Consider the following 19,047-nt stretch of genomic DNA (forward strand, 5'->3'; position numbering starts at 1 on the left):
ACTAGACAACGCACAGTGAAAAAAAAAAAAAAAAAAAAAAAAACTTTAAGACGTAAGCACTATTTCCTTATAACATCTACATTCGGGTCTTACTCATCTAACAAGCCACAGAACAATAATTAGGGATGTCTCAGAAACTGAAGCTACTGCATACCGACACTTTCCATAATAGGTTGAATACGTACTTTTTTGTAGGCGATGCATCTCGCTGTACATAACATATCATGTTCTAGACATCTTTCCGTATATTCTCCACTACGGGATTTCGCTTTGGGTGTTACTTGCTATGTTGACACCCGTTTTAAATTCATAAAAATTTGCGTCTTTGGGGTGAAAAAAACAAATGAAAGGGTTACTGGGTGTCAAAGGTCAAAGGTCGCTTGCGGCAGTGAACGCGCGTTATGACGTTACACTTCCGCGTGTCTCTCGAAACTTGTACTGCAAGATCAAGAACGTATTGCAGGTTAAACTTATTGTGAGACTTGTTGTTTAGATATGTCGGGACTGCTGCTGCTTGGCTGCACCAACAAATCCAGTGGTGCACACGCTCTTGGTCTGCGGAGGAGCTAGGCCTCAGTCCCGCTGTATGTTACACATTATGCACCAGGCATGTTTTTGCATATACCGTCCATTACGGGCTCCTTTAATGCGACCAAGATGCGGCACGGCACTGTCATGTCTGACAAGCCAGTATGAGTAGCATTACCACTGAGAGGTCGCAATGACATTACTCACGAAGAGTATCACTAGCGTCGTCAACGGCCAAGGTTGCTTGGGGAGAAAGCTTTAAGGTCGCTTGTGGTGATGACCGTGAGTTTTGTCGTTGCACTTCGGTGTGTCACTGGAAACCCTAAGCCCGACAACGTATTCTGCGTTACAAATTTCTGTAGATTACAAGATATACCTCTCCCCAACGACATGCAAGTGGGACATATTGACGACTGCTCGAAATAAAACGTATAACGTAGAATTTTAGTAAATATGCCATTTGTCTCGTATTTAGAACACTACTGTATAGCGAATGGGTCTAGCCAACATAACACGTATAAAACTGATGTAATCAAAGGCATAAACAAACGAAACATTTATATTATATTTTACTTATGTAATCCTTGGCATTATGTGAATACTGTTCACTTTTTTTTTTTCTTCAGGAACTCAACAGACTCCACTCCGATTTGGTAAGCGAAACTTCCGAATTTTTTGTTCCCACCTAGCACGAGGGCGTACGCCTTTAGCCCAGTTATTACATTATTAATACAAGTAGTTATGTGCTTGCGTATTGGTTTTTACGTGGAAACACGCAAAAGAATTTACGGGCTTTCGTGTCGCTTCTTCGTGCTATCAAATTACAGAAAACCACCAATATCCGACAACTAAAAAAAAACAAAAAAACGTCAGGAGCTTAAACTGTGTCTCGTTGTGCAACACGAGCACGATCAATAAACCTATAAAGCGCCTAGGAGCTTTACGGCAGGCTACCTAGAGCCGTACTGAGTCGTTTTTTATCATATTCAAACTTCTCTGGAAACCTGGGAAGTGCAGATATGCTTACCCAAGAAACATTATTGCTGTCGCAATGTATTCGTTCGCAACCTCTGAAAAACGCATGGCGTTTCTCACGGATGCTTCGGCAACTGTAAACCAGAGCCGTTTAAGCTGAGACAATTTGGCGAATGGGCAGAGATTGTGACCCGCTAGATAGGGCCAACATCGCGATAACACATTAGGCGCGTTATTTTACCAAGAGACGGTTATAGCTTCTTATTTGTCAATAACCCAAGATTGCGACGGAGAAGGGAGAGGTGGGTGTGACACTTGGTCGCTTTTCCAAGTTTTTATAGACCTTTCCGGCGTTTATCGGCCGCTCGAAGATGCTTGGTCAGTGGGCTGTGGACGCACGCACAGCGGTGCAAATGCTCAGAAGGCGTTCCGCAGTTCAGCACACAAAGATGGCAGCGCGTCATAAGGTGATTTTTGGAAAGATCTATAGACCTTTGCAAACATCGCCTTCTGGGCACTGCCATGTTGGTCTGCTGGGCTGTGGAACGTCTTCTGAGCATGCGCTGTTGCTCTGCTGTGAGGTATATCAGACGCTGCGAATGGCGTCCTCAGCTCAGTGACTCAGTATTTTTCGCCCGGGTGATAAGCGATGCAAAGGTACTATATACTTCGTCTCACTCTTACGTTCGACCGCAGCCGATGCCGCGATCACACGAAATCAATAAAGCAGAGCCAAAAAGACGCAGTCACGGCTGTCATTGCCTGTGTGCCTGTGATTTTGAAGACTAAACCAAATCGAGCACAATGAATGCGCAGTGATTCTGCGCTTTTTTTTCTCCGCGTTAATTGATTTCTTGAGTGATGGCAAACCTGCAGAGACAATGAGTGCCGTGACGATGTAATTTTGGCGGTATTAGGTTGGCTCCACCGACGCGTAGAGTCGTCTGCGTTCGGACTTGAAGTGAAACGGTGCATATACCAAATGAATTCACTGACGTTACGCCACTGCGGTGGTGCTGCTGTCGGCACTGCGCATGCTCAGACGCTTCACTCCTCCCGAATTTGGTTTCTGCGCCCGCCCAGTGCCCACACCTGGTGTGGACCAAACGGGCTTGTTTTTGTAAACACCGCATTTGTGTATAGACCCTCGGCATCTTCAAAAGATTGCCCAAACCTTCCAGTATAAACGGCTCGTCTGTAAACTTGCGCCTTGGGCTACGTAGTAAATGATCGAGTGGCACCTGTACAAGGAGCCCCATGACAAGGCGCTTCACCGCGGCAAAACGTTTGACGAGACTATACTCTAAAAAAGGGTATGCATTTATATTTCTAAAAAATACAAAAAAATTCAATCACGAATAACTGCACAAGAATCCCAGCGAATGAAAAAGCTAGGAATACCATAGCGATGCGGTGACAACGGCTCGTAATAAATTGCGATGCGCGCTGTGACGATAGGCGAGTGAAACTTCGTGCTCACTTTTCCTGCGCAGATCGCGTTCGGTGTATTCTTATTCCGAGTCTCGCCATTGGCCGAGATTCTTGGCTGCGTTTCCAGGGATGCCACAGTAGCGCCTCAAATTGAGAGGTAACCGATTAAACTCGCCCAGCCCCTTGACTTCGTTTTCTACCCAATGAAAATCGTCATATCTCGATTTGATGAGCTACGGTCACATTCATCTATGTACGATGCTCTTGTAATGCTCGCTTTGATTCGCTGCCTCCATGTTCCATGCCCCCAATACGTTCACCGCTAGATAGACGCGACTAGCTGAACCACTGGTTAAGTAAGGAGGCGTCTCCAGCGCGTGATAGTGAGGACTTTAGTCTCCCGTGCAGACAGCACGAGCCTCAGTCACATTTTCTACCACCTCATCGATCACGTCATCGCCACTGGGCCACAATAAATAGTAACCGCCCAGCATTCCACTGTTCAATAAACGTTTAAGCACCACCATGTTTTGGACAACAGTGAACTGACAGACGCTCTTTAGTGTGTACCATGATTCAACCCCCGCGTTATTTATTTATGTTGCCCCCTCGCAGCTTTCTGCGACAAGGTGCTCTGCAGCCGGTCTTGTCGGCAGAAATTCGGGCCCAAGCTGAATTCCTCTGACTGCCTAAACAACGCCTGCAAGTGCGAAGTTGACGAAGGTACCCACTTATAACTTTTTAGTGCGATCTACAATTTCCGATTGTCATTTATTGCTCCCGTGCAGGCTGCAAGCCAGATGTGTGTTTGGCTCGGTGCCGAGAATCGAGCACAAATCTCAGGAGCGCAGTCTGTGAAGACGGCACTTGCAAGTGTCTTTCAAGAGAAAGTGAGCAACGTATCCAGTTTCTGCGTTTACGATTTCATTGGTTTAAACAATGTTAATTATATACTATATTGATTACAAAAAAGGACATGTAGAAACATATACCATAAACCGTAACAAATACAGACATAACTTCTCAAATAATATTTACAACCATATAAAACATACAAACATAAAAAACATATAGACTCATGAAAATCCGTATCACGAATTACAAATAATAGCGTCAATGTTTTACAATGTTATACCTGAGCCTTCGACTCAGGTATAAATCATTTCGCTTTAAATTATGGTATGATATGTTATTTCTGCAAGCACTGGTCCTTCATCTACGTGAGCTCTTCAATGTACAGAAACTCTAGATTGAAAACATCTTCGGAATCGTTCATAACTCAAAATATGTCTCGCCGTGTAGATAGTGCGATGATTTTTACTCCATACTTAAATACTTTTTCTTACATACATGTTTCATGCCAGCATTTAAACATTTTTTTATACCATGTTCAATATATCTTTAAATAGTTGGTCGTAACTTTAAAAAATTCGGAAGAATGCATAAAACAATTTATCGCCACTGATAGCTAAAAAAATGCACGGTGTGACTTAGTATAGCCACGCCTTTTGCTACTTGGTTCGTTCTTCGTATTTTGTTAGTGACAAATGTCGCAATCCCATTGGCTGCGAAAAGTTAATAATAGGCTCGGAACTCACCATACCTTGTTTTTCTTATTTTTGTTAATGTCAGTAACTATAGGATTAACAGGCATAATTCCGTTGACTAACCTCCTTTTGGCAGGCTTAATACAGCACTTAAATTGAATACCTGAGATCAAAATCTTTAATTTGCTTCGTTTTCCTTTGCTCTAGACTTGTATAAGAAACAAAACTTTTCAAGGGGGTGTCTAGGATTTCTCTGATTCGGCTGTACAATTACGCCTCAATAACATCAATTTGCTGCATCAATCTGCATAATCACCAGGCATATCTTGCTTGCAAATCACTACAGACACCCTACTCCTTCCGCAGAACTGTACAGAAAACAATATTTTCGTGCATCAGATATATTTTTTTTCTAAGTCTCACCGATTGGTTGAAAAGAGGACCCTTTCCAAAATTAGAGGCGATGCCATTTGACTTAGAAAGGCGGCCTCAAAGGATGTGTCAGTCCCTCTGTTTTTATATCGCTTCGATACTGCTCCTCAAGCGTTGAGTGACGTAGCCACGCCCATTTCAGGATGCACATCTTCCCGCTGCATCGACCAGTGCCGTAGGACTCACGCGGGCAAGGAGGTCCTCAGCGCAAGTTGCCAAGGGGAAACCTGCCAATGCGCCATTAAGAGACGTGAGATGCACTCAAAATCGACGGGCTTGACGTTACAGGGAAACATGCTTCTCATCTTATGATGTCGACGTTCCTCAATATTAGGATATGTTACGTGAGAAAGATTTCAATATGGCATATATGTTATAATGACTACGTACTAATAACACGGCACGATGAAGGAAATTGGCCTTAGCAACGTTAAACGGAGACATTATATGAAAGAGGCCTATTAATGCAAGCAAATTTCTGATACGTACAATAGTAAACGCGCGACTGTTCTGGTATCTTAACTGCCATTTTCTTCCAGAAGACACAAAACATTTACTCCCGCTATGGTTCTATCATCATGAGCACTTCTCACACCGTCCAAGATCACTTTAGAGAACTTTCTTTGAGATATTTTGGATATGATTTAAAGGATGATACAAGAACTTAAAATTATTTGCGTTCCTGTTGTATATAATTTCATGCAAAGGATTCCATTACCTACTTAACACCCAGTTACATGCGTCAAAGTGACATCTGCATGTTGCGAGCTAAACCGTTCCGCATAAGTGCATGCATTTTAGTAGTCGGTCACGCCATATGAATGTTCGATTGGTAGCTTCCTTTCCATAAAATGAAAAGCCACATCCTTAAAACTTTTATCGCCGGACGCTGACGTACACGAGAGTACGGGAACGCGACAGAACAGCACACGACAAAACAGCACGCGACAAAACAGCACGGTCAAAACAGCACGCGTCAAAACAGCACAGCGTCAAAACAGCACGGCGACAAAACAGCACGCGTCAAAATAGCAGGTGACAAAACAGCACAGCGTCAAAACGGCACTGCGATAAAAGAGCACGCCCCAAAACAGCACGGCGTCAAAACAGCACAGCGACAAAACAGCACGTATGTAGCAACTTCGAGCGCGCTCTTCACCTCTCCATGCGCGAACAATTTTGAACCTCCTTGACCCTTTCATTTTTTGGCGCTAGGTTATAAAAGAGAGAGGCATACTTGAAGAGATTGGGTAGTTATAGGTGATATCTTCGCGTCGATGTTGGCCGCGTTGTCTGGTCTTTTATTGTAGGACCAGCGAAAGCTGAAAAGTTATTGGGAAAAAGAAATCCATAAGTTCAAGTTATGAATCGTCTGGTTTGCGGCGATCCGGTGAGGTTCCGTAGTACTCGCCGTTTCGTAATTACCACCTAAGCGTAAAACGCCTCCCTCCCCCCCCCCCCCCCCCCAAAAAAAAAAAAGAAGAAAAGCGGGAGATGCACCGATTACAGATGCATCGTTAGAACCGGTAAGATAAGGTGACTTTATTGTCGAGCGTATTCAAGGTGGTGCCATGGGCACCGATTCTGCGTGGTTCATTCGCTATGAATAAAATGTCCAGGAAACACGCGGCTGCAGCTTGCAGGCGAGAAGTCGTTTTAAATTAAATTTACAGATTATTTCCGACGAAGGCCTCGATCGACAGGAAACCGGTGAAGCAGAAACATGCCACAGCCTCAATGCTGTTGCCGTACAGCATGGGCAGAGCAGACTGTTGCCGCACACGCTTTCTGTTTTTTCTTTTTTTTTTAACAACTAACGTCAACACAAACCCGTTCGATTAATTTGTTCTTTTTTTCCTTTTTTTTTGTAGACAACATTGCGAGCAGAACTGCTCGAGAAATAGTCAGAATACGCACACGTAAAGGCTTCGGTACTGTCCAGGGAGCCTTCATGTGCCCATCGAGTATACTCTGCACACCGAACTTGCTCCCAAGAGAACGGATTTGACAAATTGGCCGTCGACGAGTTGGCTTTCGACGAATTGGCCTTGACCCTCCATTATTTTACAGTGCCTACTTTGAGATATCCATTTTTTTTTTTTACTCCATACGCTGTATTTAGGGTTCAGCTTTTTCGGCTTAAACCGAATAAAGTACGCCGAATTATTTTTTATCAAATTCGGTTTTAATTAAAAAAGGTCAGTATTTTCGAGGAAGTTCGGAGAGGCAGGGAGGTATTACTGACCGTATACCACTTCCTTTCGCAGTTTTCAGCTTCTCTCCGAGATCGGCTCAACGTTCAACAAAAGCTCCGGGGGCCCAGGGGTCTTCAGAACGAAATCTGGGTCCTTCACCTGATATGAATTTGTGTGCCGAATTCTTTGTTCAAAGAAGAGAGTTTCATCGTGAACTGAACAATGAAAATCAAGGACGGCCATAAATGCCCCACATTTTTAACACCCCTACCTTCCGTCTACTAGAGGAGGGCATACATACGAATTTGCTTTATTATCGTTTCTGCTCAATCATGCTGCGTACGTGACTATACACTAAACGAAATTCAGAGATACAAAATATGAAAGCAATATGGATATGTAACGCGAATTTACCACCCCTTGCAGTCGCGAAAATGGGGAAAAAAACGCACTAAGTACAATGCTTGCAAATATCTGGATCTTGAAATGTGGCTCTCCGACCGAAGTTGTAGTGAAGCTCATGTTCGTCCAGTGTACGTACAAATAAGAGCACACGACGATAATATCAGATCACGATAGGGTCCCAGTGCGCCTTGCAGAACAGGTCACGTCGGCTGCCACAGACAGCAATAATTAAGAAAATCAATACCTGGTTTATTCACTATGCATTTTAAACAAACGCTTTAAGATACTGCATTTTCGGCAGTATACTGATTCTCGTCAATAAACCGAAAAGAACCGAGAAGTTTATCAGTCTACAAATATACACAGCAATAAACCGACAATTTGTTTCGAATAAAAGCCGAAAAAGGTACGCCGAATTTAGAAATCATAAAAACTGAAAATGCCAAACCCTAGCTATATTGTCAATGTCCTGTTTTCAGACCGTGCTGTTTTGTCGTGTGCTGTTCTGTCTCTGTGCCCTTTTGGCGTTGCGCTGTTTTGTCGCTGTGCTGTTTTGACGCTGTGCTGTTTTGACGCCGTGCTGTTTTGGCACGTGCTCTTCTGTCGCTGTGCCGTTTTGACGTTGTGCTGTTTTGTCGCATGCTATTTTGACGCGTGCTGTTTTGTCGTCGTGCTGTTTTGACGCTGTGCTGTTTTGACGCGTGCTGTTTTGACCGTGCTGTTTTGTCGCGTGCTGTTTTGTCGTGTGCTGTTCTGTCATGGTGCCCGAGAGTACACCTCTCAATCTTCGGTGTCACAATTCACAATTAAAAAAGTTCCACGGCGACGGCAGCCTCTTTTGACATAATATTTGTGTAACTTAACTTATACCTAAGGTTAGGAAAGCACAGTTAGGTTAACAAAAACGAAAAAAACTCACGCAAAAATCTGGTTGCGCAAGCACGCTTCCGGCGCATCTGTTACCTAGGTCATCTAAATCCCGCCTTCTATTTCTCGATTAAACGCCAAAGCCTGAGTGTGGTTCACCTGCTTGTCTTCGACGTTCAAAACTTACAATTTTTTTTTTTTTTTTTTTTTTGCTAATACGAATTAACTCATTGAAATGTCACGAGGTTAAACTGAACACTAAAGTACACATTTTATACAAATAAAGATATTGAGCTATTTTAGCATCGTTTACCGGGAATCCGGCTGTAGATGCATACATATGTGTATAATAAAACTTCTCAGGACAATATGTCAGCCTGACAAATCGATAAATGTGAAAGTTCATTAAGCACTGACGTGGAGTAAGCCCCATAGGGACGTCACTGACTTCAATGTCCTGCTAGGTTGGACAGACCATGCACGCATTGCTAATGTTCGAGTAAGGAAAAAAACACTTGTATGCCGTTATCGTGTTTAATCCGTACAGTAAAAATAACTACATTCGAAAATGAACGTTTAGTGAGAAGAAAGCAACACATAGTGTAAGTTCCCTTGTTAAATTCGGTGACATCCCATGTCGTTTGTTTGTGACGTTGGTTAAACCTGAAATTGTTATATGTTTGTATTTTGAAGTTGTGAACATTGTAAGAGAAGGTAAGGCGAAGTGTGTGAACCGCACACCTTGTACTTAGTTTAGAAGAAAAAAAAAGACTTCCACTCACGCACTATATCTGAGAGTTCTAAGGTTTCCAAAACCAACTAAGCTTCCCCTTCAGACATCTCTAACTAATAACCAATTCATAGGTGTACATTGACCGCCATCAACTAAATCTCTGGCGAACTTTCCTCTCCTGCCGACGGTTGTGAGGAGAGCTCGAATCCAATAAACTTTTTTCCAGGTGGGTCTTCTCTTCCCAGAATTTGTCTGCTTAAAGGGACACTGACACGGTTTTTACGCTCGCAAAGGTTTTTATTTGTACATGACACATGAGACCCCAACCGCCCAGAACACAATTTGCGGCTCGAAATTTCTTTTCTTTCCGCCTAAAAACCGCCGACCGATAACTAGTTGGTTTAAATCGCGCTCACTCTATTCTCCATGGTCAAGTGCCGTTTCCTACGGTTTAGACACAACCACCGAACAGAATCAAATTTGTGGGTCATCGAACGCACCGACTCATATTAAAAATAGAAGAAATATGATGCCCATTTCTGTGGCTTCTAAAGAACTGTAAATACGTTGATTGGAAGAAAAAAAAGTTCCAGAGCCACGTAATTTTCGGCAATTCTCTCCTCCTCTTTCTTTCCTCTTCCTCCCCAGTCAAGCTTTTGTTTGTGTTTCAAGCAGTTGCATTTTCTATTTTTACTATATTAATAATATATGATATTGTGGCAAAATATAAATGGGCTAGTCTTCTAATACCAATATATATCGAAGGAGAAAAAAAAAGTTTCTTTAAATATTCTCACCCAAGTGAAAATATCGATCATGAAATATATATCTTCAATCCGAGCTATGTTGCCATGACTGCATCGTAATAAGGTATGTCGCATACCGGCAGAGTGTCTAAATATTCTAGTTCAATCTTGAAATTAATATCAGTTATTCGTAATAGAATAAAAATTAATGCATTTCATTCTTTTTAGCATGCAACATCGAAGACTGCACGAAGAACTGTCAAAAAGCCCAGGGGAATCGGCTCTTCAGTGCAGAGTGCAGCGACCAAGACATCTGCAGGTGTCTTCATACGTAAAATGGAATAAAAAGATCCCACATTCAAAGATAAACATGCGTTGATTTCTGAAACCATGAGGAACTCGATAGTAAAGAAACAATTAAAAAATTTTGTTATTTTAAATTCACTCAGAAATTTAGTAAATTCTCATACCAGCTAAGATATTGCACGGCATATCCGTCTTAGTAAACCTTAGGAACGCTATGCTTTTCGAGATAACCCGGTCCCATGTCGCGTTGTCCTGTGGGCGAGAAAATGACTCAGGTTATCTTATTTCTGAAAGTTCGCACTTCCAAAATATTTCAGAAGCTGAGGATTATAACATACCCCCTGGCGATATAACAACTGTTCGAAATTAAACACGCAAAGTGAGGTTAATAATGGATTTGTGTTGCGTCACCTGAATACTGCCGTGCTTGTGGAAAACCGCAATATTCATGTCTTAAGAATTCTGGTGTGTTCAATATTCAGACATGTTATGATGTTGTGGAATAAAGAGATTCATATGCGTACTCGCTAACCGTAAGAAAACAAGTCCTCCAAGATCCAGAACCATGATTCGCGGTGGTGCGAAAAGTAATTTTACGGTAATATCAGTTTTAGTAAATTTTCAGCTGCATTCGTGGCGTCGGCGTTGCACCTGGCGGAAAACGCCGTGACGTCATTATATCGTATGACCACATTCAACCAAAGGAGTTCCTGTTTGACGTATATCTTTAATTTGTGCTTGTACAATGGGGTATTTCCCCAAAAAATGCAGATTGCGAAAGTTAGCGTTTTCTATAAAAAAGGTGTCAAGAATGATATAGGTAACTAAAGGCCAATCTTAATTTTATCAGTGTTTTCAAAAGGCCTCGAAAAATTTCTACTTTCGCTATTGTGCAATTCATAGATAAACACGGTTTAATCACTCCATCACAGTTTGGGTTTGGCAAACACCGTTCTACAGAATTGGCACTTATAGAGCAAAAAGAATACATTTTGAAAAGCTTGGGAGAAAAAAAATGATCCTCTTGGTATTTTTATTGATTTCAGCAAAGCATTCGATCACTTAGATCATAGTCTGCTACTAAAAAACTACAAATGTATGGATTTCGTTGGCATGCATCAACTCTCATGACGTCTTACCTTGCACATCGCAAACAATACGTTCATATAAATGGTTATTCATCTGATATTAAGATTCGCTCCTATTTTCTCTGCTTACTGATACTACGTTGCCCATCGCCAGTGAGTATTTTTTTTCTCTGACTTCATCATAAGCAGTTCTTGCTGGCTTGCAAGGTTCTGGCTGGCCCGTTGCGCGGCACTCCAGCCGGCAAGGCATGGAAATTTCAACGTCCTTAGTCGCCGCCATGGCGGAACCGCTCCCGCCTGACGACGAAGAAATCGCCAGCGTTTCGGGCTCAATTGCCGACGACAATCAAGGTGCGTTCCAGGATGTCGTCCGCGGAACAAAGAGACGCTGCCCAAGTCAAGGCTCTGGTTCTAGCGAGCAGACTATCATCACCCAAACCGAGCCCACTGTCGGTCTCGTAGTTCTTTTCACTCCTGTGGATAGAGATGTAAGAATTGACTCCATCACTTCTGTTCGCCTCACGTCCACTCTGGAGACGCTCGTGCCTTCGTGTGTTATTGAGGTGCGCTTTAACAGGCGGAAGAATCTTTTAGCGATTGACGCGCGGAATGGACAGACGACACGTACTCTTCTTGGGCAGACCACGCTTTGCGGTATGAAAGTGCGTGCTTTCGAGCCTCGTGGAAAGGCCTCCAGCGTTGGAATTGTCCGCGACATTGACAGCACCCTTTCTGACTCCGCAATACTCGGAGTTTTGCGCTCAACAGTAGGCATCCGCAACGTCCGTCGCATCGGCAAGTCCACTACTATTCGTGTTGAGTTTGCTTCTCCTACACTTCCGGAGCACGTCTACGTCGGCCTGGTTCGACATGGCGTCGACTTGTATGTTAACAACCCCATCCAATGCCACCGATGCGGTTTGTTTGGCCATGTTGCGGCTGTGTGTAAGCGGTCGCTAACTTGCCTCCGATGCGCAGAAGCTCACGCAACTACGGAATGCAAAGGCTCGAGCACTCTTTGCGTCAACTGCAAGAAACCACATGAAACAACATCCCAACAGTGCCCATTCTGGCAAGCTGAGCGCTCCGTGTGTCGCTATCGCTGCGAGAACAATGTGTCCTTCGCAGAAGCACGAGCCCAAGTTGACAAACGTACGGCCGAGCAGGCGGCTCCACGAGCCGAAGCTGCAACAGAGATGGCTATTCTAACTGAAAAATTTCAACGGAGACGACGTCATTCCCGACGACGCCAGGCAGAACAACCTATTGCAGACAAACAAGACCCGCCATCCTCGCTTGTCGCCGAAGCCCCGAAGCCAATGGACACAGAGCCTCCGCCTAGGGAAGCACCTGTCCTTGTCTCCTCTGGCGAGAGCAACGTGCGACAAAGCTACAAAGCAGCGCTGCAAAACGAGCCCCCACCGTCGTCACCACCAGTTCAGGCCGGACCTGTACTCCCGACCACTCAAGCTCCTCTTAGTGTTGGACAGGAGGCGATACCGTCCCTCCAAAATCCAAGCACCCTCACTTCCTCGTTAGGTAGCTTCGTACGCCAAATGCTGGTCATAGCGCGACAGTTTCTCCCGCTTCTACAGTATCCATGGGCAAACCAGCTCCTGAATTTTATCACACTTATAGAGCCCCTGGTCAAAAGTTTTCTGCAATGAAAGTTTTTACTCTCCTCATTTTTATTTTTATGGCTTCCTGCCCATCTATCTTACAATGGAACGCCCGCAGCATCACTTCTAAATTAGCAGAGTTGCAGTATTACCTTTCATCTCAACCGGTGCCTATACTTGCAATTTCGGAATGCCGCCTCAGACATGGCTCTCGAATTCAGCCCTATGTCTATTACCCTAGCGCGGCGGCCACGCCTAACAGCTCGTCACGGGCATCACTCTTTGTTCACTCTAGTGTGCAGCAAGCTGCAGAAGATGTGTCCCATCTGTGTACAGAAACAGCTGAATTTGCAGCATGCACGGTCATATTTCGCTCCTTTAAGATGACCATTGTGTCTGTATATATATGTCCTACTGGTCGCTTTGATGCGAAGTGCATTAGTAGCCTACGTCTTCAATTTCCTGGTCATCTCCTTATATGCGGAGATTTTAACGCACACCATCCTCTCTGGGGTAGTAAACGCACGACGCCTCGGGGTACGACTCTCGCAGATGAGATTGAATCAACAGATTTGATTATTCTGAATGACGGCTCTCCTACATTTTTTGGTCATCGCGGAGAACCTAGCGTGCTGGACCTTACTCTCGCTTCCCCCAATCTAGACGTGTACTGGTCGTTGGATGCGGACACACGTGGAAGCGATCATCTTCCAATTTTGATGAATATACCCGAAGTGACCCGCCTCCCACGTCGTCAATACAGTGTAACCAACTGGGACTTATTTCGCGCAAATTTTCGCTTTCTTGAGCCGTCAGAGGATATATTAAAAGATATTCCCGCATGTCTCGTTCAATCCACATATAAAATATCATTAAGGATATCTCAGCCGTCCCCGGATTTGAAGTTCGTACGCTTACGTGCTGTTCGCCGCCGCACTCAGCGTCGTGCGCGCCGATCTGGCAAGGTCTCCCATTGGATAGACTGTCGTCGTGTTACGTCAGCTTTACTCCGTCATACTCGCGTACTTCGCCGTCGACAATTTCGTCAGTTTGCTTCTTCATTAACTCCATGTACACCTAAGCCAAAGATCTACAAAGTACTGAGAGGTATGGGCTGCTCTCCAACACGTCGAGATGTGTTCATCGCCCTCAGTCTTAAAACTGGCATTGAATTATCACGACTTGCAGATGATTTTGCGGTGCGCTTCATTGTACCCCAACGCCCTTCTGGATCTTCACATCCTCGATCACTGACTGGTCCTGCACGGAGTCCGGAGAGTATGGATCATCCTTTCAATATGTCGGAACTAGATGCGGCTCTTAGGAAATGCAAACGCCACAGTGCTCCTGGGTCTGATGGCATTACCTACCAAGCATTGCGTAACCTGAGTGACAAGTCACGCGTCGTCTTGCTCGAGCGCTTAAATTTGGCATGGACTACTGGTATTCTTCCGCAAGAATGGAAGCATGCTGTAGTAACCCCCATTTTAAAACGAGGCAAGCCTTCGTCGGAATTGTCCTCGTACCGCCCAATATCTTTGACCTCGTGTGCTGGGAAACTTCTAGAACGCTTGGTGCTTACGCGTCTCCAGTGGTACCTTGACGACATTGAAGCACTGCCACCTGAAATAGCGGGATTCAGAAGTGGACGCTGCACTGCTGACTGTATTGCGAGCCTTACATCAGCGCTGGAAGACGCTCGTTCACGAGGAGACACTGCTTTGGCAGTGTTTCTTGATGTTGAACGAGCTTTTGACTCGGTTCCACATGATGTAGTTCTTGCCTGCTTGAGTCACCTTGGCATAACAGGAGGAATGCTAAAATATTTCCGAGAGTTTCTGAGCAACAGGACAATTAGTGTTTGCTTGGGCAAGACTACGGGAGCCGTGCATCCACTGTTGCGTGGGTTACCTCAAGGTAGTTGCCTTAGTCCAGTGCTTTTTAATATCGTAATGACAACAATACCTTTATGCATGCATAAATCACCACACCCTAGTGGTATTATCATCTATGCAGATGACATCTGTTTGTGGGCTTCCCACTCTGATCGACGCATTCTACGTCCCTTCATGCAAATATCCCTCGCGCGTGTTGCAAACATGCTAGAAGACCTCGGACTTTCCGTCTCACCGCAAAAAACAGCGGTGCTCGCTTGTTCCCGCCGTCCCTTTCGTCATGGATTTCCGCGGCTTACTTTATGTGGGACTCGAGTACCACGGGTGCGTAGCTATCGATACTTGGGGGTCGATCTTGATTCCCGATTATGTTGGCGTCGGCACGTAACGAATCTTGTACGTCAGACGGCGATGACGACATCTCTTATTCGTCGACTTCGTGGACTTGAGTGGGGATCGACCCCTAAAGCCCTACTATGCGTGCACCGGGCGCTTAACCTTTCCCGCATTCTTTATGCGGCGTCATATTTGCCGCCTACGCGATCTCTATGGGATCAGCTGGAACGATGCCACCGAGCCGGAATAAGAATGGCTCTTGGTCTTCCCTCGTACTCCCGAATCGATGCAACGTGGATTGAGGGCCGAGAGATGCCGGTAGCTTTACACGCTGTGAACCGTGCTTTTAAACATCTCGTTCGGCTTGCTGAGTCGACCAGTGGTGTCTCGCTGTTCACTGACATGCAACAGCGTCATCTTTCACAATATGGCGGTCATTGCACCTCTCTAGTTGAGGCTCTCGGCTTCATACCCTTCGTCCATTCTCCTCCAGTTGACTCCCCGTGGAGCAAGAACCCGTTCACCATCTACGAGGACATCCCGGGTTTCCATGGAAAATCACGACACCCCTGTGTGGTTAGTCGAGCCCTGACAGAGGATGTGATGACGTCTCGACATTCCTCGTTTACGGCCATTTATACTGATGGCTCTGTCGACTTCATTCATGATGTCGCATCTGCAGCTTACCACATCCCATCGGAACCCTGCTCATGGTCAGGACGGTTCGACCATGCCGTGTCGTCGACTACAGCTGAGCTGAGTGGAATCCACGCGGCTCTTCTTCACATCACGACGAAACCACCAAATAACTGGCTTTTGGCAACAGACTCTCGGTGTGCGGTCCATAATATCCTCAGCAGCAAAGGCGCCAATCCAGATTTGGTTCGTGAAATAATTAGGCTGGGTCACCTACTTGTCTCCCATGGCTCCAACCTGCGAGTACAGTGGATACCTTCGCACATTGGCTTACCCGGAAATGAGATGGCTGACCATCTTGCCTCAACCGCTCTAAAACTGCCCACTGCGACGTTGAACCTCCCCAACCACTCTGACCCGAGATTGGCTATTAAGACTTGGATACAACACAAGCATCCCGTTTCCAGTGTGGCGTCTGATGAACCTCCTCCCCCAGCTTGCACGCGTGGCCTAACACGGAAGTTCGCTTCTCTTCTCCACCGCTTAAGAGCAGACTGCGCGTACACGCAAGTGAACCTGCACCGCATCAAAAAAACAACCAGCCCCTTCTGCGAGCACTGCGATCAACCAGAAACGCTGACGCATATATTTTTTGAATGTGGACACTACAATACAGAAAGAACCGTCCTTCTAGCTTCACTGAAGAACCTCGGTGTTTCACCCACCCTCGTGGATATGCTGTTCCCCAAGGGTCCACCATCTACGTGCACACGTCTCCGAAAGACTGTGTTCAGCTTCTTGGATGCCTGTGGGCTTCTGGCAAAGCTCTGATGAGTGCGAAAATACGACCGCCGATTTCTCTTTACGTGCTTGTGTGCCAGGGATAGTTTTTTTTTTTTTCTCGTGAAGTTTCCTGCGGAAATTTTGTGAACATTCTGTGATGCTCGCGTTCTAGATGTGCCCGATTTCTCACTTTTGACTGATTTCTTGCCGACTTTTTATTTTACTTTAATTTGTTAATTTGTGTTTCATCATCCTATATTTCTCATCACCATCTGTTCCCCCTCCTTTCCCCTGCATTCATTCTCATCAATACTGCAATAACCCAAGCCCGTGAAACTTTTCCACAGCCAGTGAGAAAAACCTCACGTCAGGCAAACACCACCACCACCACCACCACCACCACCACCATCTGATATTAAACCCATTCTATCTGGCGTTCCACAAGGAAGCATATTAGGTCCCTTCCTTTTTAATTTATACGTTAACGATATTGTTAATATTAATAAAAGCTTTAAATGCGTAATTTACGGTGATCATACATGTTTATTTTTTACCGGTAACTGTTGTCAGGAACTAGCAATAAAGGCAAATCAAACGTTGAAAGAACTCGCTACTTGGAGTCAATGTAATGCTTTAAAAATAAATGACAACAAAACAAAAGCAACTTTATTTCGCCCAAAAGGTAAGAATTATAATATAACTAGTGATATTGTTTTAAATGGAACCAAAATAGAGATTTTATCTAGTTTTAAGACACTTGGCGTTATATTCACGGATCGAATGATTTGGGATGAACACGTAAATTATATTTCGGTAAAATTGTCACGAGTCGCAGGCTTAATATAGCGTCATCGCCATATTCTGCCCACAAATTTAAAATTAATTATTTATAATTCATTATTTTTCTCCCACATTCATTACCCCTTCTTAGTCTGGGGTACTACTACGAATACAAATTTAAACAAAATACTTGTAATAGAAAAGAAAATATTGCAAAGTATCTGTAACGTGTCATGCGATCACCCTAGTGAACCTTTTCTTTTTAAGTTTAAATTTGATGCCTGTAAATAGATTATATAAATATCGTTTATGCGTGACCTATAAATCAGAAGTGCAAACAAATCTTTATGCCCTTATTGAATTCGCGTCTCTCTCGCCAAGAGTACCAACATATCCTACTCGAAACACGGAAATTTGGACGCTCTCTATTTGAAAAACTAACTACGGTGAACAAATGTTAAAATATGCACTTCCTCGACTGCATAATTTTCTTGTTACTCACACCATTGATCTTCCCACAACATCTGTAAAAAAAATCTCCGAGCATTTCTTTCTTTTTCAAATGTGATGCTTAGTTGTCATGTTTCATAACCTAAATGTTTGCCAAATTGAATAATGCTGTGCTTGCATGTGAATTGTTTTTGTCTGCCTCTTATATAGTCGCACCTTTCTTGTAATATTGTCCTTTTCTTATCTCTGAAATTGTTATCTTTTCTCTTGGTTTTATTTTTGGATTACTTGTGCCACTGCTGCCACGTGTAAGGGGGGGGGGGGGGGGGGGGGGGGGGGGAGGGCCCGTCAAGCTGCATGATGCAGCTTTTTTTCTCGGTCTCCCTCCGTCATTTGTATTTTGACGGAAAATAAACATTATTATTAATATTATTAACCATCGGCCGAAAGATAGCTAGAGCGCTCGCACATTTGGATAGTCCTGCTGTGAGGCTCGGGGCGCGATTAGCAATATTGCTTACTATGGACGCCTTCGCCGTATTCATCGCTGCCGTAGGGCCAAGAGGATTTCCGCGTACACTAACTTGGCTGGAATGCAGACTTCTTGGCAGAAGCGGCTTTATAAACTCAGACTAAAAATGCGTGTTTGTTTCGTGATTTTGTACATGTGCCGATGGTAGGGGAGTGCGAATCAGACATCCGGGAGAATGTCCGCGACCAAGAGACTCAACAATGTCTCCAAGGCATCAAAACTAAGTTGACGCTAGATGTGTACGCACATAAGCAGAGCATTTCCTCGAAGATTTGAGTGTATGACAACAGCCTGAAAGTCGCGTGCTGTTGAAGGCACAAGCCGAGGCACTTCACACGCTGCCTTACAGACGACGGTTTGATGACGCTGTGCCCATGAGTGTGTGTAGGGCCAGCGGGGCCCATGATAAAACGGTAGCGCATATCGTCCTAGAAAGTGCGAGATTCCAGCCGACCGGTCCACATAAAAAAATACTCACACCATCGAAGTCTCCTGGCACAAGCTAAGGTGTTATGTCTCATTGCACCAACAGAGCAATCGCTGCAACACGACCGCACAGGGTGAGGAAAACAGGCAGACGGCCCTCCTACGAAATCGAACGTGATTTCCAAAGGTCTGCACAGACTTAAGGTGTGTTCACACTGGCGACTAGCGACAGTCGCGAAGGCGAATAGCGGGACAAGCGACCACCGGAGTTCACACTGCGCCCGATCGGCGAGTCGGTACCGGCGAGTCGCTTCTCGGAAGCTCTCAGGAGCAGCCG

At 44.7% G+C, this 19,047-nt stretch overlaps 1 protein-coding gene across 3 annotated transcripts in view; it reads left to right on the forward strand.

Annotated features, from left to right (window-relative positions):
- Positions 1–10,225, forward strand: part of LOC120844085 (zonadhesin) — an 86,390-nt gene extending 76,165 nt beyond the window's left edge. For all 3 annotated transcript variants that reach the window (XM_040215689.3, XM_040215690.3, XM_040215691.3), the window contains 5 exons: positions 1,155–1,181; positions 3,550–3,657; positions 3,723–3,824; positions 5,056–5,163; positions 10,088–10,225. In XM_040215689.3, the coding sequence (XP_040071623.1) occupies positions 1,155–1,181; positions 3,550–3,657; positions 3,723–3,824; positions 5,056–5,163; positions 10,088–10,194 (452 nt within the window). In that variant the 3' untranslated portion in view covers positions 10,195–10,225. The remainder of the gene's footprint in view (positions 1–1,154; positions 1,182–3,549; positions 3,658–3,722; positions 3,825–5,055; positions 5,164–10,087) is intronic.
- Positions 10,226–19,047: the final 8,822 nt, after the last annotated feature.

The sequence above is a fragment of the Ixodes scapularis genome, unplaced genomic scaffold, assembly GCF_016920785.2.
Source record: "Ixodes scapularis isolate PalLabHiFi unplaced genomic scaffold, ASM1692078v2 PGA_scaffold2__306_contigs__length_199485367, whole genome shotgun sequence".
Taxonomy (NCBI): domain Eukaryota; kingdom Metazoa; phylum Arthropoda; class Arachnida; order Ixodida; family Ixodidae; genus Ixodes; species Ixodes scapularis.